The sequence below is a fragment of the Molossus molossus genome, unplaced genomic scaffold (assembly GCF_014108415.1).
Source record: "Molossus molossus isolate mMolMol1 unplaced genomic scaffold, mMolMol1.p scaffold_m16_p_2, whole genome shotgun sequence".
Classification (NCBI taxonomy): domain Eukaryota; kingdom Metazoa; phylum Chordata; class Mammalia; order Chiroptera; family Molossidae; genus Molossus; species Molossus molossus.
Window position 1 is genome coordinate 2,749,403 of NW_023425355.1, and position 27,019 is coordinate 2,776,421.

The window sequence follows — 27,019 nt, forward strand, 5'->3', positions numbered from 1 at the left end:
AGTGGTACATATACAGAATGGAGTACTATGCAGCTGTAAGAAAGAAAGATCTCTTATCCTTTGAGATGACATGGAGGGACCTGGAAAGTTTTATTTTAAGCGAAACAAGCCACGCAGAGAAAAACAAATACCACATGATCTCACTTATTTGTGGAATATAATGAACATAACAGTCTGAGAAATAGGGTAGACCCAGAGATGTGGAAGTAGGGAACAGACTGACAAACCTCAGAAGATGGGGTGGTAGGGGGAGGGAAGAGATAAACCACAGAACTTATATGCATGTACACATAACCAATGGACATGGACAACAAAGCCAGGGATAGAGGGGTGGGGGATGGGGAGGAGGGTGTTAATGGGGAAAAAATGAGAAACATCTGTAACAAAAATAAAATAAAATATTTAAAGATAAAAAAAGCCAATAAAAACATTTTTAAAAATTAAGAAAAGAAAAAGAAAATATACCCAGAGACATGGAAGTAGGGAACATACTAACAAACATTAGAGTGGAGGGAGGTGGGAGGGTGGGAAGAGATAAACCAAACTACAAACTACTTATATGCATATTTGCATATATACATATATGCATAATCAACCAATGGACACAGAGAACAGTGTGGTGAAGGCAGCGTGGGGTGGGAGTGGGAAGGGGGGTGTTAATTGGTAAAAAAGGAGGGACATCTGTAATACGTTCAACAATAAAGATAAATTTAAAAAGAGGGTGGGAATGGGGAGGAGGAGGTCAATGGGAGAAAAGGGGGGGCATCTGTAATAGTATCAACAATAAGGATAAAAAATTAAAAGAGAGAGGGAGAGACAAAGGTTTTGAAAATGATAGCGTAGTTTCTGGTACACAGTAGGTACTTTACATAAAGTTGACTCATAGCTGGTGGACGGTCTGTGCCCCCTCCCTTCTGAGCCAGGGTGATTTTGTAGGATCAGGAGAGATGGGCTCCTTGGTGTGTACCTGTATCAATTCCCACCATTCTGCTCCTGTCTCCTACACTGTGCAGCAGCTACAGACCAGCTTTTTGACCAGATTGGAGGGAAGTACAGTAGTGAACTACAAAGTAAGTAGGAAATAGTCATATTTGGTTTTATATATCCAGCACTTTATTTTAATAAAAGAACAGCATAATTGCATGCCAAAGTTTTTGTCAGTGAAGAACTGTGCCACAACTAAAGGAATCCTGTGTGCTTGGATCAGGAAACCACAGTTCAGGTCCCCATTTTATCTTGCAGTGGTCCCCAAATTGTAGGGAAAGGGTCTAGGAGGAAGGAAACCATCCCTTTTCTCAACAAGTCTTCTAAATCTAAACCTAAATAGTGATAATGTCGCTAAGACTCAGGAGGAAGGGGCATGGTGTTCTTTGACTTTTCATTCTTCTGATCAGAGAGTTGGCTGGAGTCAGGAGGCACAAAAGATCTGTGGACTCACAAGATTGCTTGCTCAACTGATTTGTTGCTCTGTCGTCGCTGTTCCTTTGGTTCCTTCCCCCACACTTGACTCATTAAATGCTTTCTGGCTCAGTTGGCCTCCTATCTAACCAGAGATCCTCTCCTCTCCCCAAATTCTTCCTTCCTTGTGGCCTTGTATCCGCCAATGCTTTGGGAGTTTAATAATAAGGGAACCCAGCTTCTGTTATATGATTGTCAGCTCCTGGGTCTCAGAAAGGCCATGCTGAACTTTGTGCTGGTCAAACAACTTGCGCACGGCATTGATGTAGAGTGTGTGGTATTTGTCCACTGTCTTCTCGTCTGGACTGTTAATCCTGGGGATTGGCAGGGGCTCCCCAACTGTGGGGAAGAAGTGACAAGGATCAGAGCTTGCTCCCAACTCAAATTACCCATCCCTCAGAGGGAGCCAAATGCTGAAACTCAGTGCTTGGGTCTCTTCTGTTTTTCCCTTTTGCTCCAACCTCATCCTGTCCCATATTCTACAAATACTTAACCTCGAACATGCTCAAGGGAATAAGAACAAGCTCAGGAGAGTGCTGAAGGAATAATGATGCTCTCATGGCAGCTGTTGAACTCTGTCCCACTGGTGAGTGGCCTCAACTCTTATCTGTTCAGTTGTCCTCCCCACCCTGCCCTCAACCACACCCATTGGAATTTTCATTGCCCATCCCACCCATGTGCCAGGTCCCCTGGGACTTGATATGTGACTAGGGTGGGGGGAATCACAGACTAAGGAGGTTCAGAGATACTGGAAATCTCACCAACAGTGGTAATGGGCCGTTTGAAAGGCAGGAAGCCCCAGGATCCTTGAGTGAAACCTCGACCATGGAAAGTACAGAAATTTAGTCTCAGGATTTTTTTGAATGTCTTCTGGAAGGTTTTTTGGAAGAACCTGAACCATGTGCCCTCAGGGAAGGTCGTCTGATTGTAAACCTCATTCTCTCCAAAGGAATAAGAAGGGACAAGGTGTGCTCTGAAAAGAGAGGGGCAGAAATGTGAGTTATCCCAGGAAACTTCCTCCAGTGAAACCCTCACCAAGGTGAGAAACCTCTAAATCTTCCCATTATAGGACAAAAACACAAGCACCCAACATGTTCAGCCTGTGTTTCATTCTTGCCATGCCCCACCCTCCCAACTGAACCCTTTGTTGGGAGGTGCTACACATTTCCCCATGATCGGAAGAAACCCATCTCAGGCAACCTAATTGCCTTTATTGCACCCAGCATCCAGAGTGACCTCCCTAAACCTCGTATCTGGACGTGTTGCTCCTCTCTTTAAAACTTCCAGAGCTCCTCACCTTGTCCCATGCTACTTAACATGGCCTTTGTTTTCTAGCCCTACCTACCTGGTTAGCTTCTCCTCTCCCCACCCCTTCTTTGCAATCTGCTGAGCCATACTAAGAGTGCTAAGTTCTCTCTTGTCTGTGCATCTCTGTGCATTCTGCTCCCTCTGCTGGAAAGGCGTTCCCTCTGTCTTCACGTGGTTAATTCTATTTTGCCCTTCAATACTTAGCTCTGATTTTATCCCCATGAAGAAACTTAACCACCTCCAATTCCCTCCCCTACAATGTGGATTGTGTACCCCTCACCTAATGCTTATCTTTCTCCTGCACTAACACTAACTTAACTCTAATACAGTTATCTCCTTTCCTGTCTGACTCCCCAGTTATCTGTCAAGCTGACCAAAGTTGGGAACTGTATCATTTACCTATGAATTCCTAGGGATTGGCATACTACCTGGTATGTTGTAGGTCTCTTGAGTTCTTTCTCCCTTTTGTTCTGATTGGCAAGTCCTACTAATATTTCAATTCACAATACAGAGGTCACCTACTAATGAAACTTCCACTTTGGGTGAAAGTCTCCATCAACCAGTGCTCTCATAGTATTTTGTACATATCTTCATTATAGTACATCATTTATTCAACAAAATTTATTAAGTTATTTCTATGTGCCAGTACTGTTTGTGTGTGTGTGTGTGTGTGTGAACCAATCAACGTGTCTCTCTCACATCTATGTTTTTTTTTCTCTCTCTCTCCTTCCCACTCTATCTGAAGATAAACATGGAAAAACATCTTCAGGTGAGGATTAAAAAAAAAAAGACAAAGAAGACTATGTGGGAGGGGGGAAGAGAGAGGGATTGAGCAAAAAAGAGAACTTATTGACAGAGACAACACTGGTGACTTCAGAGGGAGGGGCAATATGTGTTTGTGGAAGAAGGTTTGGGTGATAAATGGTGAAAAAGAGCAACTAAAGTTGCTTTCTTTTATTTTTATTTTTATTTTTAATCCTCACCTGAGGACATTTTTCCATTTTTTTTTTGTTCAGGTAGAGTGGGAGGGGGAGAGAGGAAGAGAGAGAGAAACATCGATGTGAAAGGGACACATCGAGTGGCTGCCACCCACACGACCAACCAGGGCCGGGGACAAACTGCAACCGAGGCACATGCCCTTAGCGGGAACCGAACCCGGGTCTCTCGGGACCGCAGGCCGACGCTCTAATCGCTGAGCCAAACCGGCCAGGGCTAAAGTTGCTTTCTTGATTAAAATGAAGATTTCCAGCTTTTTCTGAATCTGCCACAACCACTGTCCCCCAACTGTGCTTTTGGTCCTTCTTCCACACCTTGTAGCTGCTAGCTGGGCGGGCAGCCTGCTCTGTCTGCCTCCTGACCACAGGTCAGAATCCAATGGACTGGATTCATGTAAACACACAAACCGGCAAGGGGATGGTCGGCCCTGTAAGTGGAGCAGGCCCTGAGGGTGGCTGAGGGATTTGTTAGCCATGGCTAATTAACACCTGTAGCTGCAGTGTCCTGGCTGCTGCAGTAGCCTCGTCCAGTTCCTCAAATCCTTGGGCTTCAGCATAGGGAGGACGGACTGGACTAAAGCTGCATGAAAACAGTCAGAGGATTGTGATGCTGGGGAGAGAGCTGGGAAGGAGGCCGTCAGGAGCCTTTTGCTGAGTCACGCCAGTACTGTTTTAAGCCTTGGGGATACATCATTGAACATAATAGATTAAAAAAATCTCTGTCATCATGGAGTCAGAATGGTAATCATCAATAAATCAACAAACAACATGTGCTGATGAGGATGTGGAAAGAAAGGAACCCTTGTGCAGCAGGTGGAACTGTCTTTTGCCCCAGTGATCTCATTTCTGGGAATATATTGGAAAAAACCTGAAACTGTAATTTGAAATAATACATTCACTCCTTATGTTCATTGCAGTGTTATTTACAATAGCCAAGATTTGGAAACAGCCCAAGTGACTATCAGTAGGTGAGTGGATAAAAAATCTGTGGTACATTAACACAATGGAATACTATTCAGACATAAAAAAGAAGTAAATCTTACCCTTTGCAATAGCATGGATGGACCTGGAGGTTATTATGCTAAGTGAAATAAGCCAATCAGAGAAAGACAAATACCATATGATCTCACTTATATGTGGAATATAATGAACAAAATAAACTGACAAACAAAATAGAAACAGTGGATACATGAAACAGACTGACAGCTATGAGAGGGGAGGGGTTGGGGGACTGGATGTAAGAAAGTGAAGAGGTTAAGCAAAAAAAAAAATGTATACACACACACACACACACACACACACATACACACACATACACAGAAGACACAGAAAACAGTGTGGTGATAACCAGAGGGAAAAGGGAGTGGGGGTGTGTAGAGGTGGGCAGGAGGGGGGGATGAATGGAGACGGAAAGAGATTTTGCTTGGGGCGATGGGCACAGGATGCAGTGTGCAGATGATGTTTTGCTGAGTTGTACACTTGAAACCTGTATGGCTTTGTGAACCAATGTCACCCCAATAAATTCAATGAAAAAAGTAGTATCATCCGCCTGGCTACAGTTGAGAATAGACTCTTGGATGTGGGTGAGGCAAGAATAGAAACAGGGAGAGCCCTTGGGAGATTAATGTAATAATCCAGGGAAGAGATGATGATAGTTTAAACCCGGGTGGTAGTTGAAATGGTAAGTGATTGGGTTCCGGATATATTTTGTAATTATATGTGCATATGTCTGTCTTCCCTACTGGAGTAAGTTTTTTAAAGGCAAGGACCAGGTCTTACTTATATTTATATCCTCATTTCCTAGTAATATGACACAGAGTAGGTGGTCAGTAACTGCTCAATGAATGCATTCTGTTTCTTAAACCAGATAATATGCTCTTTGGGGGCAGTAGTCATGTCTTTTTAAAATTAATTTATTGGGGTGACATGGGTTAATATAATTATATAGGTCACAAGTGTAGAATTATACATCACCTGTATGCGTTTTGTGTGTTCACCACCCCAAATCAAGTCTCCTTCCATCACCATTTATCCCCCTTTTACTCTCTTCTACCTGCCCCAACACCCTTCCCTCAGTAATCATGTCTTATCTTTGCAATCACCATAGTATCAAGCCTAGTGTCTTCCTTGCCCTGGGTAGGTTCTCTTGGCTTCTCAATTAATAGGTTGATATAAAGTAAATCTGCATTCTCCACACCCCCAACCTACCAGGCTAATGAGTAGAAGATAAAGATCTTCTGTTTTTCTTTCTCCAACTTCAAGTAAAAAAGTCCCCACCGAAATGTGTCTGGAGGTCAAAATACCTTTAAGGTACAGTGTGAGGAAGTAGAGAAAATTAACTGGAGTGAAGAGGGAGCCCCCTCTAACAGGTTTCCAAGGAAGGGCACCATTCTGGAGAGGTGCTACAGAGGATCCATGGCACCCAGACAATAGGACACCAGAACCTAGGGACTCACCCTGTCTGCAGTGCTAGCTTCACAAAACCTTTATGCTGTTTAAGGTAGATGGTAGAAACTCCTGGCCGGCATAAGAGGGATTCAGCAGCTCCGCCCACCACAACCACCACAGCATTGCCCGAACCATTCTGAGTCAGCAAATACTTCAAGGCCAACTTACTCACGGGGCACACACCTGTGAAACCAAAGAGTCAACAAACTTGGTGTCTGAGGATGGGGTAAGGTGTTCCTCTGTGCTGTTAATGATGGAGACAGTTCTTTTGTTTCCTGACTATTGTTTCCACTCTTCTGTCTTTGACCTTCACATCCTGGGTTACCCCTAGTCTGAGGTTGGTCCTTAGGGTCATCTGCTTGTGTTGGGAGTCTATGCTACTACAATTGGGGTGACATTGAGTTCCTCTCTCTATTTCCTCTTAGTTCAATGGTATTTAAGCCCACACCTTTCCTCACTACTCATCAACCACAGCTGTCTTCCACTCTCCCCAGGCTGACAGCACTGGACATTCACCAGAGTTCTCTCCCCAGGGGTAATCAGGACTAGTCACCACCAACCTGCTTCCTCCCTAAGCATCTGCTGAAGGGGAGCCATTGGCTGGAGTTTCTGGAGAGTAGGCACACCCAGAAGTCTGCCCAAGCCAAATTAAAATGTAGATGAACCATGGAATAAGGATGACACCTCGTTGTTCAACAGTCTTTCTTCACTTCTGCTTCCCATCTTTGCCTTGAACTTACCTTCTATTCTCTCTTGGGCCTCAGTCATTGAGAGAGACCACTGTTCCAGGTTCATGCCAACCTCAGAGAGGAGCAGAACCGTCATCTGGGACTCTAGTATTCCCACTTGGTCCTTCCAGATAAATGTATCTTACCTTTTAATATTTAGTGTCAGTTGTTTTCTGGTGTCCAGAGGATGGATATTCATCCAGAGAGAAGAACATTTGTCACATCCCCTGGCTTGAAGCCTGGCATGGGGAGGTTGTCCTTGATTCTGATGGATGTTTATTTTTTTATCTCTTGATGTCTTATGCCAGTTTGAAGGGGTCATCTGGGAGATGAAGGTCATGGGCCAGGAAAGTACCAGCTAGTATGAAAGACTTTAAAATATCTTTAAGACTCCCTGGGATGAGAGCTGCTTTATAAATGACTAGCCAAAAGAGGCCAACTGATATCCCAGAAAGAGTCTGGCAAAGTTAATCTGAGCTGCCTGTTTCATGACTGATTTACCTGACATTTGGGTTTGATATTTGACTTTTGCCTTCTGCTTTCCACTTTGGCTTTGATCCTGAACTCTAGCCTTCTCCTTACCCCTTGGAATGTATTATTGGCGACTCTTATGAATGCCTGTAACTTACCCTGCTGCCTCCCAGATCTTGGACAGAACTTGATGCTTAGCCACAAACTCCTGTTACTGGTCCAGTGTGTTCAGGACTTATTTTCTACTAAGTCCTCTTCCAGCAGGGAGTGAGAATTGAACTGATTCTCAGGGCTTGTTGAGGTTGGAGCCCTGAGGTAGGTCAGAGGATGGAATGATTTCTTATACTCACCCACTGACATTACATATTCTCTCAAAAATGGGATCCAGAAAATCCATTCCAAGGTCCCTACAGAAGGAGTGATGCCTGGGAAAATCCGAGCAAAGCTAGTGGCCTCAGTGCCAAAGTTGATGAAGACACCGAAAGATAAGATGCCGTGGGGATGGTTGGCAATGATATAGTTGTGTTTGGGAGAGAGGTCATGAGTCTTCATCAGCTGTTAGAGGGAGATTGAGTCAGAACAGTGGATAGGAAAAAGAAAGAGAGAACATGTGAACTCAGATCCCAGCAGGTAACCTGTGTTTCCCTTGGGGATCCCAAATTCCTAGTCACTGGGCTGTCACCAGGGGTTATGATACTCAGAGAGGCTGACTTGGGTTTGTCATATGAGGAAAGGCTGCTATCCATCCATCTCCTCACCAGCTCATCTATCTTGGGTCCCTACTCTGCATTATGCCTCTGAGCCTTGACCTTCACTATTGGCCACCAAAGCCTTTAAAAGCATGAAGCTGAGTGGAGAGGGAGAATCTGAGCAACAGGGACTGAATGCACCCAGAGGAAGGGCTAGTTACCTTTATTGGGAAGTAATTTCGGAAATACTTCCAGAGGGCCCATTTTCGTACCCAAACTGAACGCCTACCACCTGTGGTAGAAAGGGAAGAGCAGATAAGATACTGCCAATTCTACTTTCCCCAGAGTAGAGGGTTCTTCCTACAGTCCTCAGGTCACAGGAGGGGCCTCCTTCTTACACTTCCATATTTCTAGGGCACAGAGCTATAGGTGTTGTCCCTGAACCCAACCCCCAAGAAGACAAGGGAGGCCCCTGCTCCTCTGGAACCAGTCGGAAAGGTGAAAGGCAGAGTGTGAGGCTGGGCACCTGCCCAGAAACCTCAACCTTTTCATTCTTCCTGGGTAGTCTGGCAGAGACCTCTCTTCCCTGCTGAGCTTTTCTGCCTTCTCTCTAATCCCCCTTTGTACCCCCGCCTCTCCATCATGACCTCTTTGCCTTTCCCTTTCTTTGCTCTCCCCACCCCTTCTCCCTCTGCCTCTCCCATTCTTTCCCTCCACTTCCCTCTCCATGTGGTTACATCCACGGCACAGACAAGGACCATCACTCTTCCTGTGTCTCTTACCTTGACTGTGGGTGTTCCAATCATAGACAAGCCAGGCTAAGGAGAGCACCGACAACATCCAGAACTTAGTGAACAGAAAGTAGGGCAGAAGGATAATGGAAATAGTTCCTGAGGAGATACAAAGGGTTCATGCCCTTCAGTTCTCTTCAAGTTTAATGCACCTCTCATAATTCCAATCTTTGCTCTATATAGTGGTTCTCCACCTTCCTAATGCCGCGACCCTTTAATACAGTTCTTCATGTTGTGTGTGGGTGTATCTGCATGTGGGCGGACCTGCCTGGAGACGAATAGAGGAGCGGTGTCTTGGTTCCTAAGACCATCGGAAATATTTGTTCTCTGATAGTCTTAGGCAACCCCTGTGAAAGGGTCGTTCGACCCCCAAAGGGGTCGCAACCCACAGGTTGAGAACTGCTGCTCTATACTGAAGGAGCAGGTCAAGGCTGGTGTGGGACTCATCTCTCCCTCTCCCCCAATCCCCACCTAGCTCTTCTGTGGTCCAGGTTGGCTGCTGAGTCTCTGAATCTGGGTCCCCTTGATGGCGGAGATCTTAACTGAGGAAACAGCAGAACCAAGTAAGCACATTCCAGCGGAGAGAGGCTGCCTGCAGTGCACAGGCTGTTTGTTGCTGAGAGGAAAACTTTTTAGAAACTGCTTTTTACTAATCTCAATTTTGTTCCATTTAAAATGTCTCAAAGATTCATAAGGGGGGAAATGATCTCTGTTAACAAAGGGCCATGGCAAGCTGTGAAATGCAAATGTGATACATCTTACGGCAGTGGGAATTGAATTTCATTTAAAAGTCTGCATTTATGAGAAAGGGGCTAAGTACACATATTGCGAATGAAAAAAGACCCAGCTAAGGAAATGACTTCTTTGACCAGGTAACCACATCATAGTAGAAAAAAATTCAGAGAAGGGGAAGAAAATCAAGAGTTACTTACCAGTAGGTTTGTCTCTTGCATTTTGAGATGAAAATAACATAGATGAAAATAACAAAAAATGACAGAATGGGCATTTCTTTAAAAAGCCATGTTATGGAGTAGAAGAAACCTTAGTGATGGGCTGAATTCCCCTTGTAAGAGCTGACTGAGATAGTTGTAAGCATGATGATTAAATAAGAGATAGTGGTGGGAGGAGTTTTATGGGAAGCTTGTCATGGATGAAAGTCCTGCTACCTCTGACCCTCATGAAATATGAGAGTCAGTTTGCCGGGTAAACTTCAGAAGAAAACCCAGATAAAGTTAAATAAGAATAATTATTAATTAAAGGCAGCCTAAGTATATTCTTTCTTTTATATCTTTCTTCAAATAAATTTAGTTTATATCCCCAACATTTAGAATAGAGCCTTGCACACAGTAGGTGTTTAACAAATACCTGTAGACTGATTGAAAGATAAATAAATGTTTTCTCTTTTCAAGAGTAGGGGAACTTAAATGATTAGTGTTTAGTCACCATTTGTGTCCTTTAAGAGAGATGTTATTGAAAAAGTGTAGATAGATTAATTGTGTGCCTTATATCCGATCTCTTTCAGCACCTCAAGAGACCATCGGTGTCCTATGAGGGTAAACCAGCCATACCTCTCCTGTGTGAATGTCATCGTTGTCACTCATAGTGACAGAAGTGGGATTTAAAGGACAAGGAGAAACAGAAGCCAAACATGGAAGACCTAAAGCTCATGGAGTAAGGAGTTCCATGACAGAAAGCGAGGGCATCTGAGGCAAGAGTGATGAAGAACGACCATTTGTGTGTATGTATGTGTGACTCTTCCTTAGGTATTATGGCCTTTATGCCAGGAGATGCTTCCAGCATCTTCTCCATGTTCAAGTGAAGACACTTGGAGTGGATGATCAATGATAGAGTTCACATAAGTTAAGCTCCCAACAGTTTGTACTGAAGGTAGTCAAGCCATTCTACTAGATGTATAGTGTAGTATCTCATCATAATTATAATTTGCATTTCCCTAATACTTAATGATGCTTAACAGCTTTTCATGTGCTTATCTGCCTTCTGTATATCCTCTTCGGTAAAGTGCTTGTTCAAACATTTGGCCAATTTTTCAATTGGCTTGCTTATTTTATCACTGTTGGGTTTTGAGAGTTCTTTGCATGTTATGGATACAAGTCCTTTGTTGGATATGTGCTTTGCAAATATTGTCTCTCAGCCTGCATTTATCATTTCATTCTTTCAATGGGGTCTTTCTTAGAGCAAATTCTTCTCATTTTGATCAAATCCAATTTATTGAGGTTTTTTTTTTTTTTACAGATTGTGCTTTTGATGTCAAATCCAAGAACTCTTTACCTAACCATGTGTCATAAAGGGTTTCTCCTGTTTTTTACTAAGTTTTACAGTTTTGTGCTTTACATTTAGATCTGTGATCCATTTTGAGTTACTTTCTTAATAAAATGTGAAGTTTTGGTCAAGGTTTATTTACTACATATGAATATCCAGTTGTTACAACATTATTTGTTGAAAAGACTATCTTCCCTCCATTGAATTGCTTTTCATCTTGTCAAAAATGAATTGGCCACACATCAAAGTTACAACTAAACTACAGAACAACCATCATTCAGAACCGCCTGAAATCAAGCTGAATGGAAGTCCTACAACTATGGAATTATAGAAGCAGCCACATGGAGACTGGTAGGAGGGCGGAGGTGGATGGGCTGGTCACACACCCACGTGTGGCAGATAAAAATCAGGAGGACACCTCGGTTGAGAAGGTCCTCTCTGAGGACTGAGGGGTCCTCGTCCCACACCAGGCACCCCACTCAGGGTTCCAGTGCCAGGAAGAGAAGTCCCCATTACTTCTGGCTGTAAAAACCAGTGGGAATTGAGGCTCAGGGAGGCTGAGGTGGCTGGAGCCCCGGGCAGCTCCTCTTAAAGGGCCCACGCACAAACTTATTGGACTCACTCCCTCTAAGCTTAGAGGGGAGGCAGCTCGAGGGGCGCCAGAGACATACAGGGAAGAACTGAGCTGTTTGGCATTGGAGTGAGGGCTGGAGAGGGGGCTTTCTCCAGGACAAATGTGCTGTCAGAGGCCTTTGTTCCTTTGGTGAGCCCTTCCCTGAGGCAGCAGATGCTGCCATATCTGGGACTCCAGCAACCTGGCTCACAATGGTTGCACTGCCCTGGTGCTTCCCTGAGGCCCTGCCCCACCCAACTTTCAGGCCCACCCAAGCTGTTTCCAGTTGCTTTACCATAGGATTGGCCTGTCTTGGATCCCACTTCAGGTTTTCCTAAATTCTTTCAGACAAGCAGCATCTGGTCTCAGCTAGCCCCATACTTCTCATTAAGTAATACACAGAAACAGACACAGCCAAAAGGAGGAGACAAAGAAACAGGTCCAAGATGAAATTACAGAAAAAAATCTCCAGGAAGAGAACTAAGAGAAATGGAAATAAGCAACCTAACAGATGCTGAGTTCAAAGCACTGCTTATAAGGATGCTCAATGAACTTAGTGAGAACCTCAGTGAACTTAGTGAGGGCCTCAAGAGCATAAATAAGGACCAGTCAGAAATGAAGGAGGCATTAACTGAAATAAAGAATAATTTACACAGATTCAATAATAGAGTAGGTAAAGCCAAGAAGCAAACCATCGATTTGGAATATAAGGAGGCAAAAAACACCCAATCAGAACAGCAAAAAGAAAAAAGAATCCAAAACAGATGAGGATAATGTAAGGAGCCTCTGGGACAACTTCATGCATGCTGACATTCGCATCATAAGGGTGCCAGAAGGAGAAGAGAGAGAACAAGAAATCGAAAACCTATTTGAAACAATAATGGCAGAAAACTTTCCTAACTTGGTGAAGGAAACAGACATACAAGTCCAGGATGCACAGAGAGTCCCAAACAAGATGAACCCCAAGAGGCCCACACCAAGATACATCATCATCAAAATGCAAAAGGTTCAAGACAAAGAGAATCTTAAAAGCAGCAAGAGAAAAGCAGTTAGTTACCTCCAAGAAAGTTCCCATAAGGCTGTCAGCTGATTTCTCAAAAGAAACTTTGCAGGCCAGAAGGGAGTGGCAAGAAATATTCAGAGTGATGAAAAGTAGGAACCTACAACCAAGATTACTCTATCTTGCAAAGCTGTCATTTACAATCAATGGCCATATCAAGAGTTTCCCAGACAAGAAAAAGTTAAAGGAGTTCATCACCACCAAACCATTATTATATGAAACGTTGAAAGGTCTTTTTGAAGAAAAAGATAAAAAATATGAACAAACAAAATGGCAATGAATACATATCTATCGACAATGGAATCTACAAACAAAATGAACAGGCAGAACAGAAACATTCTCATAGATACAGAGAACATTTTGTTGGTTGCGAGATGGGAGGGGTTTGGGGAAATGGGTGAAAAAGGTGAAGGAATTAAGAAGAACAAATTGGTTGCTAGACTGACAAACCTCAAAGAGAAGGGGGTTGGGGGTGGGAAGAAATAAACCAAAGAACTTATATGCATAACTAGTGGACACAGACAACAGTGTGGGAAAAGGCAGGAGGGGGGCGGGAGTGGTGAGGAGGCAGTTAATGGGGGAAAATGAGGAACATCTGTAATACATTCAACAATAAAGATAAAAAGTATGTTACTAATAAACACACAAGTACAAAACAGATCATCATTAAATTACTGTAATAGAAAGTCTTGACACTGTTGACCTCCACTAACAAAGCTGGCATCTACATGAAACATGAAATGATGAGATGGCTTAGGGGCAAGACAACTCCCATGAACGGTGAAAGCAATGTCAGAGTCGGATGTCTAGTGTCACATTCAAAGAAATATAGCTTAATTTTGAAAATTTAAGAAGATTGCAATTCTGAAGGACATGCACCAAGAGGTGCCTTCTTAACGCACAGCAAAATGTGCATCATTTTCTCCCTGTGGCTGACTTTCTCAGTCCTCTCTCCCCAGGTGCCAGCCATCTCTGCAACATTCCTGCAATTTTCAACCTCCCCAAGTGCCAAGTGCTCCAGTCTTTCTAAACCCCTCCCTGCTTTCTCTTTATGAAAATAGACTTAATGCCCCTGCTCTCCTATGTTTTATCTGCATTTCACCAATTTCTTGGATTTCTCTAACCAATGGAGCACAGGAAATGACCCAGTCATAGAAAATCCTTCTGCCTTAGAAAGAAAAGGTGGAGCTGGGGAGAGGATAGCAGGTTATGAAGAGTCACATTCATCACTTTTGTCTTGGTTACATGTGGAAGTAAATACACACACACACACACACACACACACACACACACACACACACAGTAATTGGCCTAGGCTTTGTTTAGAATATTCTGGAATTTAAACACAATATTGAATTTCACAATGATGTATAAGGGTGTTAATAACATTTTTTTTTTTTTATCCTCACCCGAGGACATTTTTCCATTTTTTGTTCAGATAGAGCGGGAGGGAGAGAGAGAGAGAAACATCGATGTGAAGGGACACATCGAGTGGCTGCCACCCGCATGACCAACCAGGGCCGGGGACAAACTGCAACCGAGGTACATGCCCTTAGCGGGAACCGAACCCGGGTCTCTCTGTACCGCAGGCCGACGCTCTAACCGCTGAGCCAAACCGGCCAGGGCGTATAAGGGTGTTAATAAATGTATATAGTTGTATATGTATTTACACATGTGCTCATATCTGAGTATGTATATATTCTCCTCTCTGCATCTCTGAGAATGTATGTATCTAAAGCTATATTTATACACCTACACACGCACACACATACATACACACAGATGTCCTACAAGTATTTGAAACTGAACTTAGCAACTTGAAAGTATTGACATTTTAATATCTATCTAGCAGAATCTAATTGTCCTGATAGTTTGAGATCTAACATCACACACAGATTCTTCTTTAGCATAGAACAATTTTCTTCCTTGTCTTTTCTTCTTGAATTTACATCCTACTTCTCCCACATACTTTTATCCTAATGTCATGTATTTTTGTGCTTAAAATATTTTATTGATCAACCTCCCATACATCTCTGCAAAAATCTTATTTAAATTGGTATTTTAAGATGTATTCTATTTTCTGGCTCTAAGGTACTATTTGTTAAAAATGTTTTCTGGATTGAGTTATTATCAATGGTTATTAGTACACACTTGATCAAAATATATATTATGTTACAGTTTGTGATAAATTAATTTTTTGGGAATCAAAAAGTAAACCTTGCCCTGGCCAGTTTGGCTCAGCAGTTAGAGCATCCACTCAGGGAACAACGGGTCACATGATTCCCGGTCAGGGGATGTGCCTAGGTTGCGGGTTCAATCCCCACTCGGGCTGTGCAGGAGGCGGCCGGTCTATGTATCTCTCTTGCATTGATGTTTCTCCCTCTCTCTGTCTCTCCCTCCCTTCCACTCTATCTGAGAATCAATGGAGGGGTATCCTTGGGTGAGGATTAACAACAACAACAAAAAGTAAACCTTTATTGGAAAGGCATCTCGTAATAAGCTGAGAGAGACATCTTACCCTATCTCATCTATCCAGGGGTAAACATAACATTGTTAAAATGAAGTAGGGTTCAGCTTCAATTATATGCTTATTTGTTATTTTTATATATCTTTGGGCTGAGGACTCTTGTACACATAAATGGGAAGGGAAAGAATTTACTAAAGAAAATGTCATTTTTTTTTTTAAATTCCTCACCTGAGGATATTTCCCCACTTATTGTCAGATGGAGTGGGAGGGAGGGAGAGAGACACACACACATCGACTGATTGCCTCCCACAGGACCCCACCAGGGCTGGGGATGAACTGCAACCAGGGTATGTGCCCTTGACCGGAATCGAACCTGAGACTCATTGGTCCACGGACAAACACTCTAACTGCTGTGCCAAACCGGCCAGGGCTCATTCAGTTCTTTTACATCCTCCTGTCATATCCCTGTTCCTTATTACTCAGCACCCCCTTGTCTAAACTAAGGCTCAAAAGCAGTTGGGAACATTAAAAAAAGTTTTTTTTAATCTTTATTGATTTTCAGAGAAAGAGAGAGAAACATTGATGGGAGAGAGCATCGATTGGCCGTCTCCTGCATGCCCCCTACTGGGGATCAGACCCACAACCTGGGCATGTGCCCTGACCAGGAATGGAATGGTGACCACCTGGTGCATGGGCCAACACTCAAACACTGAGCCACACCAGCTGGGCAGGAATATTTATTTATTTATTTATTTATTTATTTATTTATTTATTTTGTTATCCTCACCCGAGGACATTTTTCCATTCTTTGTTCAGGTAGAGTGGGGGGGAGAGAGAGAGAGAAACATCGATGTGAAAGGGACACATCGAGTGGCTGCCACCCGCACAACCGACCAGGGCCGGGGACAAACTGCAACCGAGGTACATGCCCTTAGCGGGAACCGAACCCGGGTCTCTCCGGACCGCAGGCCGACGCTCTAACCGCTGAGCCAAACCAGCCAGGGCTGGGCAGGACTATTTTAATAACATTAATTTCATTATACCTTTGGGAATACTGTAATGTTTTTCATAAGATTTTTAAAAAATCCTATAACCTCTTTAAATGTATTTTGTCAAAATTGCAGCACCTCAGAGATTTAGAGTATTCTACGAACAGAAAATGTCTAATTGGAAAATGGGGTTCAACTGCAAGTCTTTCTGCTATGTCATATTTCTTGCTCATCAGAAAAAAACAAAAGTGACTTCATTTTCCATCTTATAAACTTCTTAATATGCAATTCAAGGAATATTATTTATTTTATTTTTTTGTGGTACGTGCCCCTAGCGGGAACTGAACCTGGGACTCTCTGGTCCACAGGCCGACACTCAACCGCTGAGCCAAACTGGTTGGGGCAAGAAATATTATTATTTTTTTCTTTGCATTTCTTTTTGTAAAAATTAATTAATTTATTTATTTTTGTTACAGATGTTTCTCCTTTTCCCCCCACTGATTCTCCCTCCCACTCCCTCCCTGCCCTGTCTCCAGCTTTGTTGTCCATGTCCTTTGTTCATGCACACATGCATATAAGTTCTGTGGTTTATCTCTCTCCCCACCCCCTCTTCTGGGGATTGTCAGTCTGTACCCCACTTCCACGTCTCTGAGACTACCCCATTCCTCAGACTGTTATGTTCATTATATTTCACAAATAAGTAAGATCATGTGACATTTGTTTTCTCTGCTTGGCTTGTTTTACTTAGGATAATACTCTCCAGGTCCCCCCATCTCAAAGGATAAGAGATCTTTCTTTCTTACAGCTGCATAGTACTCCATTGTGTATATGTACCACAGCTTTTTTATCCATTTGTCTACCGATGGACCCTTGGGCTGTTTCCAGATCTTAGCTATTGTAAATAGTTCTGCTATGTACCCCCAAGGAATATTATTTTTTAAATTTCTGAGGAATATGCCCTGGCCGGTTTGGCTCAGCGGTTAGAGCATGGGCCTGCGGTCCGGAGAGACCCGGGTTCGGTTCCCGCTAAGGGCATGTACCTCGGTTGCAGTTTGTCCCCGGCCTTGGTTGGTCGTGCGGGTGGCAGCCACTCGATGTGTCCCTTTCACATCGATGTTTCCCTCTCTCTCTCTTCCTCTCTCTCCCTCCCACGCTGTCTGTACAAAAAATGGAAAAATGTCCTCGGATGAGGATTAAAAAAAAAAAAAAAAAAAAAAAAATTTCTGAGGAATAGCCCTGGCCGGTTTTGCTCAGTGGTAGAGTGTCGGCCTGCAGTCCAGAGAGACCCGGGTTCGGTTCCTGCTTAAGGGCATGTACTACGGTTGCAGTTTGTCCCCGGCCCTGGTTGGGTTGTGTGGGTGGCAGCCACTCAATGTGTCCCTTTCACATCTCTCTTCCTCTCTCTCTCCCTCCTACTCCATCTGAGCAAAAAATAAATAAAAATAAAAATAAATTTCTGAGGAATAAATTACAGAATACATCTCCTGAGATATTTAAAACAAAATTGAAGTAATAGTTAATTTATAATAAGTGATAAACAAGATAAATTAATATTTGTTTCTCTTTGATTAGGTTTCAATAAGGCAATGTAATATAGCTAAAATTATAAGTTGTCTGTGAAGAAGGATTATAATAAAGTATATGGCATTCCTTTGGTTAAAAAAAAAAATGAATTGGCCAGGACTTCCAATCAAGATGCCAGTATAGGTAAATGCAATACTTTTGTTCTCCCACAACCATATCAAAATTACAACTAAACTACAGAGCAACCATCATTCAGACTGCCTGAAACCTAGCTGAATAGAAGTCCTACAACTAGGAATGTAAAGAAGAAGCCAGAGAGATAGGTAGGAGGGGTGGAGACACAGAAGGGCTGGTCCCACACCCACATGTGAAGGATAGAAATCAGGAGGGATATCTCAGCTTCAGAAGTTCACCCTGAGAAGCAAGGGGTCCCAGTCCCACACCAGGCCCCCAAGCCCAGGGTTCCAGCACTGGGAAAAGAAGTCCCCATAACTTCTGCCTTTAAAAAACAGTGGGGCTTTGGCCAGTGTGGCCCAGTGGTTAGAATGTCAGCCCACACACCGCAGGGTCATTGGTTCGATTCCTGGTCAAGAGAACATACCTGGGTTGCAGGTTTGATCCCTGGTCCAGTTGGGGTGTGTGCAGGAGGCAACTAACCAATGTGTCTCTCTCACATCGATGTTTCTCTTTCTCTCTCTTCTACTCTAAAAATCAATGGAAAAAATATGCTTGAGTGAGGATTAATAACCACCACCACCACAACAACAAAAAACCCCAATGAGCATTGAGGTTCAGTAATACAGAAGGCTTCTGGAGTCCCAGGCAGTTCCTCCTAAACGGCCCCCACACAGACTTACTCAGATTTACTCCCTCTGAGCTCTAGGGCTGGGGCAGCAGCTCAAAAACCACCAGGGACATACGAGGAGGAACTGAACTGTCTGACATCAGGGTGAGATCTGAGGTGGAGTGCAACTTTCTTGCCGACAAAAGTGCTAGCAGAGGCCACCATTTCTTTGATGAGCTCCCACTGTTTGCCCCTCCCTGGTGTTTCCCTGAGGCCCCATCGCACCTAACTTGCAAGCCCATCCAAGCTATTTCTAGTGGCTTTTCCATACAAATGGCCTGTCTTGGCTCATGCTTCAGACTTTCCTAAAATCTCTCAAACAAGAAGCATCTATCCTCAGCCTGCCCCATACCTCTTGCTAACTGGCCCCAGGCCTGGCAGTAGTAGCTGCTGGTAGTGTTTTGCAGATTGGCCTCTCCTGGACACCTTCAAGCCTAGCACAAGTAGCAGGCATAGATTTAATACAATTCCTATTAAAATACAAAAGGCATCTTTCACATAACTAGAAAAATATTCCAAAAATGTATGTGAAATTAAAAAGGCAACTAATAGCCACAGCAATGTTGAGAAAGAGGAACAAAGATGGAAGTATCACAATACTGGATATCAAATTATACTACAAGGCTATTGTAATAATAATAATAAAAAAAAAAGCCGCCCTAGCCGGTTTGGCTCAGCGGTTAGAGCGTTGGCCTGCGGTCCGGAGAGACCCAGGATCGGTTCCCGCTAAGGGCACGTACCTCGGTTGCAGTTTGTCTCCGGCCCTGGTTGGTCGTGCGGGTGGCAGCCACCCGATGTGTCCCTTCACGTCGATGTTTCTCTCTCTCTCTCCCTTCCTCTCTCTCCCTCCCACTCTATCTGTACAAAAAATGGAAAGGTATCCTCGGGTGAGGATTAAAAAAAAAAAAGCCTAGTAATGGCATGAGAACAGGCATATAGGCCAATGGAACAGAACAGAGAGCACAGAAGTCAACCCATGCCTCTATGTTCAATTAATATCTGACAAAGGAGGTGAAAATAGTGGCAAAGTGAAGGGAAGCTACACAGACGATCTCCCAGGACCAAACAGGAATTACAGGAGGAGACAAAGAAACACGTCCCAAAAGAAAGAACAAAACAGAACTCCAGAAAAAGAACTAAACAGCCCAGCTGGTGTGGCTCAGTGGATTGGGCATCACTCCATGAACTGAGAGGTCCTGGTTCAATTCCCAGTCAGGGCACGTGCCCAGGTTGTGGGCTTGATCCCCAGTGGAGGCCATGCAGGAGGCAGCTGATCAATGCTTCTCTCTCACATCAATGTTTCTATCTCTATCTTCCTTTCTTTCTCTAAAAAATCAATAAAAACATCTTTAAAATATTTTTCTTTATTAATTTTAGAGAGAGGAAAGGAGAGGGAGAGAGATAGAAACATTCATGAGAGAGAACATCGATTGGCCACCTCCTGCATGCCCCCCACTGGGGATCAGGCCCACAACCTGGGCATGTGCCCTGACCAGGAATTGAACTGGTGACCTCTTGGTTCATGGGTCGACACTCAACCACTGAGCCACACCAACCGGGCAATAAAAACATCTTTAAAAAAGAAAAAACTAAACAAAATGGAGACAAGCAATCTACTAGATGTAGATTTCAAAACACTGGTTATAAAGATGCTCAACAAACTAAGGGGAAGAGTAGTTGAACTTAGAGAGAACTTCAACAGCATAAAAAAGGACATGAAAATCATAAAAAAAAAAAAAAAAAAAAGAACAGGTCAGAAACGAAGGATATATTAACTGAAATGAAGAATAACTTACAGGGAATCAACAGTAAAATAGAATAAGCTGGAAATCAAATCAGTGATTTGGAATATAAGGAAGCAAAAAAACACCCATTTAGAACAGAAAAAAAAAAGAATAAAATAATAAAAAAAATGAAGATAGTATAAGGAGCCTGCGGGACAACTTCAAGCGTGCCAACATTCGCATCATGGAGGTTCCAGAAGGAGAAGAGAGAGAGCAAGTAATTGAAATCTTATTTGAAAAATAATGACAGAAAACTTTCCTAACTCAGTGAAGGAAACAGACATACAAGTCCAGGATGCACAGAGAGTCCCAAACAAGATGACCCCCAAGAGGTCCACACCAAGACGCATCATCATCAAAATGCAAAAGGTTCAAGACAAAGAGAGAATCTTAAAAACAGCAAGAGAAAAGCAGTTAGTTACCTGCAAGGGATTTCCCCTAAGACTGTCAGCTGATTTCTCAACAGAAACTTTGCAGGCCAGAAGGGATTGGCAAGAAATATTCAAAGTGATGAAAAGCAAGGACCTACAACTAAGATTGCTCTATCCTGCAAAGCTATCATTTAGAATCGAAAGACATATAAAGAGCTTCCCAGACAAGGAAAAGCTAAAGGAGTTCATCACCACCAAACCGGTTTTACATGAAATGTTAAAGGGTCTCCTTTAAGAAGAAGGAAAAAGGAGATAAAAATATGAATATAATGGTAATACATGCATATCTATCAACAATTTAGTCTTTAAAATGAGATAAATGAATAAGCAGAACAGAAACAGACTCATAGGTACAGAAAACGTTAGTTTAAAGATTTTTTAAATTGATTTTTAGGGAGAGAGCAAGAGAAACATCGATGTGAGAGTGAAATATCAGTTGGCTACCTCCTGCACGCCACCTACCAGGAATTGAGCCCACAACCCAGGCATGTACCCTGACCAGGATCATACTCAACCAACTGAGCCACATGGGCCAGGGCCAGGGCCGTACGGAGAACATTTTGACAGTTGTCAGGTGGGAGGGGATTGCAGGGATGAATGAAAAAGGTGAAGAAGAGTAAGAAGCACAAATTGGTAGTTATAGAATAGTCATGGAGATGTAAAGTACAGCATAGGGAATATAGTCAAGAATATTCTAATAACTATGTATGGTGTCAGATAGGTATGAGATTTATTGAGATGATCACTTTGTAAGTTATATAAATGTCTAATCACTGGAGTGCACACCTGAAACTAATACAATATTGTATGTCAACTGTAATTGAAAAATTAAAAAATGATTAAAATTTAAAAAATACATTGAAAAATAAAGTTAAAAGGTATGCTTGACAAAATAAAGCCGATAATCTTAAGCGTCAAAAAAATTGCCCATATTTATGTAGATCTATTTCTGAACTCTATATTCTGTTTCTTTGCTCACTATGTCTATCCCTTTGCCAATAATCAGTGTCTTGATCACTGTAGTTTTATACAAAGTCTTAAGATCAGATAGTGTGATTCCTCCAACTTTATTTTTTAAATTTGTTTTAGCTGTTATAGTTCTTTTGATCTTCTATATAAATTTCAGAATCAGCTTGTCTATGTCTACAACAACTGATGGGAGGGAGTTTTGTTTTAACTTATTTTTGTTACAGATGTTTCTCCTTTTCCCCTCCATTGACTCCCTCCTTCCTATCCTCTCCCATCCCGTCCCCAGCTTTGTGGTCTATGTCCATCGGTTATGAGTACATGCATATAAGTTCTGTGGTTTATCCCTTCCCCTTCCCCCCTTCTGAGGAATGTCAGTCTGTACCCTACTTCTATGACTCTGGGTCTATTTTGTTCATCAGTTTGTTTAGTTCATTATAGATGGGAGGGAGTTTTTAAATTAAACTTTTTTTTGAAAAGCTTTGAATCAACAGAAAATTTGTAAGAATATGTTAATAAAATCCCATATAATCTTCACCTAAATCTATTCCTTGTTAACACTTTACATTTGATTTATTTCTAAATATAAATATATAAGTTTGTATTTGAGAGTACATCGCAGAGATGACAATACTTTCCCCCTAAATACCTAAGTGCGTATTTTCTAAAAGCAAAGACATTCTCTTCCCTTATAGCACCCACAGCGCTATTATCAAATTTGGAAAATTTAATATTTATGCAAAACTCTTAATATACTCTGCTGGGATTTTATTTGAATTACATTACACTTATAGATCAATTTGGGTAGAATTGACATCTTTACCCTGCTAAGTCTTCCAATCCATGAACACAGTATATCTCTAACTACTTAGGTATTTAATTGTATTCATTAGCATTTGATAGTTTTCAGCCTACATATACTGTAAAGGTTTTGTTAAATCTATTTATACATATTTCATTTTTTGGGAAGTATTAAAATGGTATATTTTTATTTCTATTTTCAATTGTTCTCTGTTAATATATAGAAATGTGGCCCTGGCCGGTTTGGTTCAGCGGTTAGAGCGTCAGCCTGCGGTCCTGAGAGACCCGGGTTCGGTTCCCGCTAGGGGCGTGTACCTCGGTTGCAGTTTGTCCCCGGCCCTGGTCGGTTGTGCGGGTGGCAGCCACTCGATGTGTTCCTTTCACGTCGATGTTTCTCTCTCTCTCTCTGTTCTTCTCTCTCCCTCCCACTCTACCTGAACAAAAAATGGAAAAATGTCCTCGGGTGAGGATAAAAAAAAAAAAAAAAAAGAAATGTGGTTAATTTGTATTTGTGATCTTGTATCCTGTCACTTTGCTAACCCCATTTGTTAGTTCTTGGAGTTTTGCTTGTTTGTTTTCACTAAATTCCTTGGGATTTTCTCCACAGACAATTATGGCTCTGGCTCCTAACTAGGCTTTGTGCTTCCATTTGAGCGATGATGCTGCAGCGTGTTGAATGCAGGTCGGACTCTGTCCCTCTGCAGCATGTAGTCTGGCTGGCTTATCAAAGAGGCATGTCTGTGGCTTTGTGATGACTTAGTAGAGCTAAATTAACTATAGACATAAGAAGCTGTGGGAATAAATGCTGATTTAGTAATTCAACAACTAATGGCTTCCCATGACTCATAGGATCAAATCCAGTTTTGTAATCTGGTTTCAAAAGCCCTCCATGATGGAGCCCTGGCCACCCTCTTGTCCTCTGCATTGCACCATACTGTTCTTCTGTCTGTGCCTTCAACGCCTCTGCCACCTAGCATCTGGACTTCTTTGCACATTGTCCCTTTTACCTAGAATATTCTATCCTCAGCTTTTTGCCTGACTAGTTCCTATTCATCTTTCAGGCCTCAGGAGAAATGTCAGTTTCACTATTTTGGAGCTGTTGTTGACTTCTCTCCCTTTCCAAAAAAATGTCTCCAATTCATCCTCCTGTCTGTCTCCATTGCTACTTCTTTGGTCCAGGACTTGATCTCCTCTGGTCTAGACTGCAGACGTGTGTCTGCTTTTTGCCTGCTGGTCTCTTCCTCTCCAGTCCATTTTACATGCTACTGCCAGATAATTTGTTAAAGCACGGTAATAATGCTATTTGCCTCCTCTGAAACCTTCAGTGTTTTGCCACTGCTGACAGAATAAAATCTGAACATATTGACCCGGCATTTCAGGCCCTCCATGGACTAGCCCCCTCACATCTTTCTAGCCTCATCTTTCAGTACCTGTACTCACACCCCTTATGCTTTAGCCCAGCATCCCTCAAAGTATCGTCCCATACCACTGTAACGATGATGTGAGGTGGTGTATAGATAAGAGTTATTTTAATGTGCAGTGAATACAAGTGAATTCATGGTACTGATATCAAGTTTCTTGTTAAAATACATAAATTTAAGTTACAGACATGAGTCAATTTGGAAAAAAATGTTAAGCAATAATAGCATAGGAGGTACTCAGCCAGGGAAAGAATCAGAAGGTGGGATGCAAATGTCTGAAGTATGGGAAACAAGGGCTGAACCACCTTACTTTACCCCCCTTCCCTCAATCCACCATGCAATTTCACATCTGTATGGCTTTGGGGACGCTGTTCCTTAGTCTGACTACACTCTCCTCAACTTTCTCCCTATCACAATTCTCTCAACCTTTAAGGCTTAGCTCACAGAACACCTCTTTGGTGATATCTTTGCTGCTTCTCTACTCAGAATTAAGGGGTTCCCCTTCCACACACCCACAGCGCATTACTTATGCTTCTACTTGCCCTATTTGAATTTGCTGCTTGTGTAGTTAGTACCTTACTTATCTGACCCTTTCACTACTAGACAGTAAGCTTCTTGAACACAGCCATTAGCACAGTGCCAAGCACGGGGAGATGACTCCTGATAAAATCTGTTGCATTAAATTGAAGCACTAGCAGAATTTTGGTTTCAAAATTCTCCAGGGCAGGTGAAAGCTAAGAGTAGAGAAACCACCAACGCCTTTATTCCAAACAAGGAAAGACCTTCTGAGGTTCCAGGGTGTACACGTGTGTGTACGGCTGTAGGCAACCAGTTATTTCCAGTGTAAAGTGAAGACCCAGCATTCTAATCAAAGCCTTCAGAAATCCAGGAACATGGCTGGTATGTCAAACATAAAATTTTGTGGTTACTTATTGGATCCAAATTAACTATAGAGCTAAGAACCTGTGGGAATCAAATTATTAATTTAATAATGCAACAAACATTGAATGAGCACACTTCATGTCAAATCTCTGTGCTAGAGGGCATGGGGACAGGGTTGGGGACTGGAAGGAGGAGGGTGAAGAAATTAAGAATGAAGTACTAGCCCTGGCCGGTTTGGCTCAGCGGTTAGAGTGTCGGCCTGCGGTCCGGAGAGACCCGGGTTCGGTTCCCGCTAAGGGCGCGTACCTCGGTTGCAGTTTGTCCTCGGCCCTGGTCGGTTGTGCGGGTGGCAGCCACTCGATGTGTCCCTTTCACGTCGATGTCTCTCTCTCTCTCTCTCTGTTCCTCTCTCTCCCTCCCACTCTACCTGAACAAAAAAATGGAAAAATGTCCTTGGGTGAGGATAAAAAAAAAAAAAAAAAAGAATGAAGTACTAAAGAAGGAAGAAAGGGAGGGAGGAAGGAAGGGAGGGAGGAAAGGAAGGAGGGAGGGAGGATGAAAAGGAGGAAGAGAGGGAGGGAAGTGGGGAGGGAAGGATAAAGGAGGGAGGGAAAAAGAAAGGACAATTGATGAACTAAGAGCTCAGCATGATTTGACTTCAATAAAATTCAATAACTTATCTCTTGGGAGTGATGGGCTCCTTTGGCAGTCCAGTGAAGCCTATGGACCGTTCTCTAAATAATATATTTAAATGCTCAAAATAAAATACAGATTTACAAAGGAAACTCAATATACTAAAGCACAGTTATCAAAACACTACAAAAAATGTAATATAATAACATGGGTTTCTAACACTTCTGTGCTTTGTTGCCTACACTCACCATTTCCTCTTGAAATTAGTGAAAATAAAGAGACAATTTTTTCCATCCAAATTCAAAATTGCCCCCCTCCCCCATGAATTCGAGGTCTTAGTTAAGAATCTCTGCTCTAAGGGGATATATAGCTATTCATGGATTGGAATAGGCTGCCTCCTACTGGCCTCACCCTTCAGGATGGCATTTCTCGTGTCCAGTTTCTCAGCCTGCCTCTTAACTGGCTGCCCACAAAGCCCTGGTTTCTGGCTGGGAGTCCACTAAACAACTGGACTTTTCTCAAAATTCTGTCTAATGAGTTACTCAGGCAGCCCCAGAATTTTCTCACCATTGCCTTATACTGGGAAATCACCTTACACCTACCTAGTAACACCAATGCTACAAGCCGTCACCACCTTTGCCCCAGTCTGTGAATCTGGCTCTGAATAGAGGGGGCAGTCCTGAGAAGGCAGGGGTAATCTTGAAACTAGAAAAACTACAGCCTTATTCCTGACCTTCACGCCCCTTGGTTGGGAGGAGAGAAATCCAGTGAAATCAACAGTAGCCACGTCTTGAGTGAGTAGGCACAGTCCTTCCCAGGGGGAAGGGACCAGCCAAATGATCTCTTTGGAACCCTCCTGATCTGGGGATTCATGGCCTCTTTCTTGGCCTGTTTCTAGCTCCTGGGGTTTACTCACCTATTATTATGCAGACTGGGATCCACTGCATGACAGAGAAGGTTTGGAGGATCTCCTGAAGATTTGTTTGGGAGAAGAAGGCCATGCCTGTTGTGCTGTTCTATCGTGCTAAGAAGCCCAAATGGAAGGTCAGAGCCTCTAAAGCCGAGGTGCTTACAGGTGCTTTGCTTTAATCTGTTATCACTGAGTCTATTTAGCTGCTGGAGGTTTTAGGGTTGACCTAAACTTTCCTCCAGTGTTCCCTTTTTCTCTGCCCGCCCCAACTTCCTACACACATCAGGTTCCAGATCCTACAATCTAATCTCCCTAATATACATAGATATTTTCTCCATGTGTGCTTGATTACAATGAGGCAGTAATGGCCTTGGGGTGGTTCTAGATGTGTGTGTGTGTGTGGGGGGGGGTCCCTGATGAATTAGTGCAGAGAAAAGAATGGCTTAGGCCTCAAGGAAGACTTCTGAAAGCAACCTGCTACCTTTCAGTGCTTAAGAAAGGGGCCCTGCTGCAGTCCAGAGAGACC

The 27,019-nt window shown here is 42.8% G+C and overlaps 1 protein-coding gene across 1 annotated transcript; it reads right to left on the reverse strand.

The window, feature by feature from the left end:
* Positions 1 to 1,642: 1,642 nt before the first annotated feature.
* DGAT2L6 (diacylglycerol O-acyltransferase 2 like 6) lies at positions 1,643 to 26,584 on the reverse strand. The gene is made up of 7 exons (XM_036270033.1): positions 26,500 to 26,584; positions 8,880 to 8,987; positions 8,319 to 8,389; positions 7,759 to 7,963; positions 6,218 to 6,392; positions 2,220 to 2,431; positions 1,643 to 1,797 (listed from the first exon to the last, which is right to left on the reverse strand). Exons 1-7 carry the CDS (start codon positions 26,582 to 26,584, stop codon positions 1,643 to 1,645), a joined length of 1,011 nt encoding a protein of 336 aa, XP_036125926.1.
* Between the last annotated feature and the right edge of the window lie 435 nt (positions 26,585 to 27,019).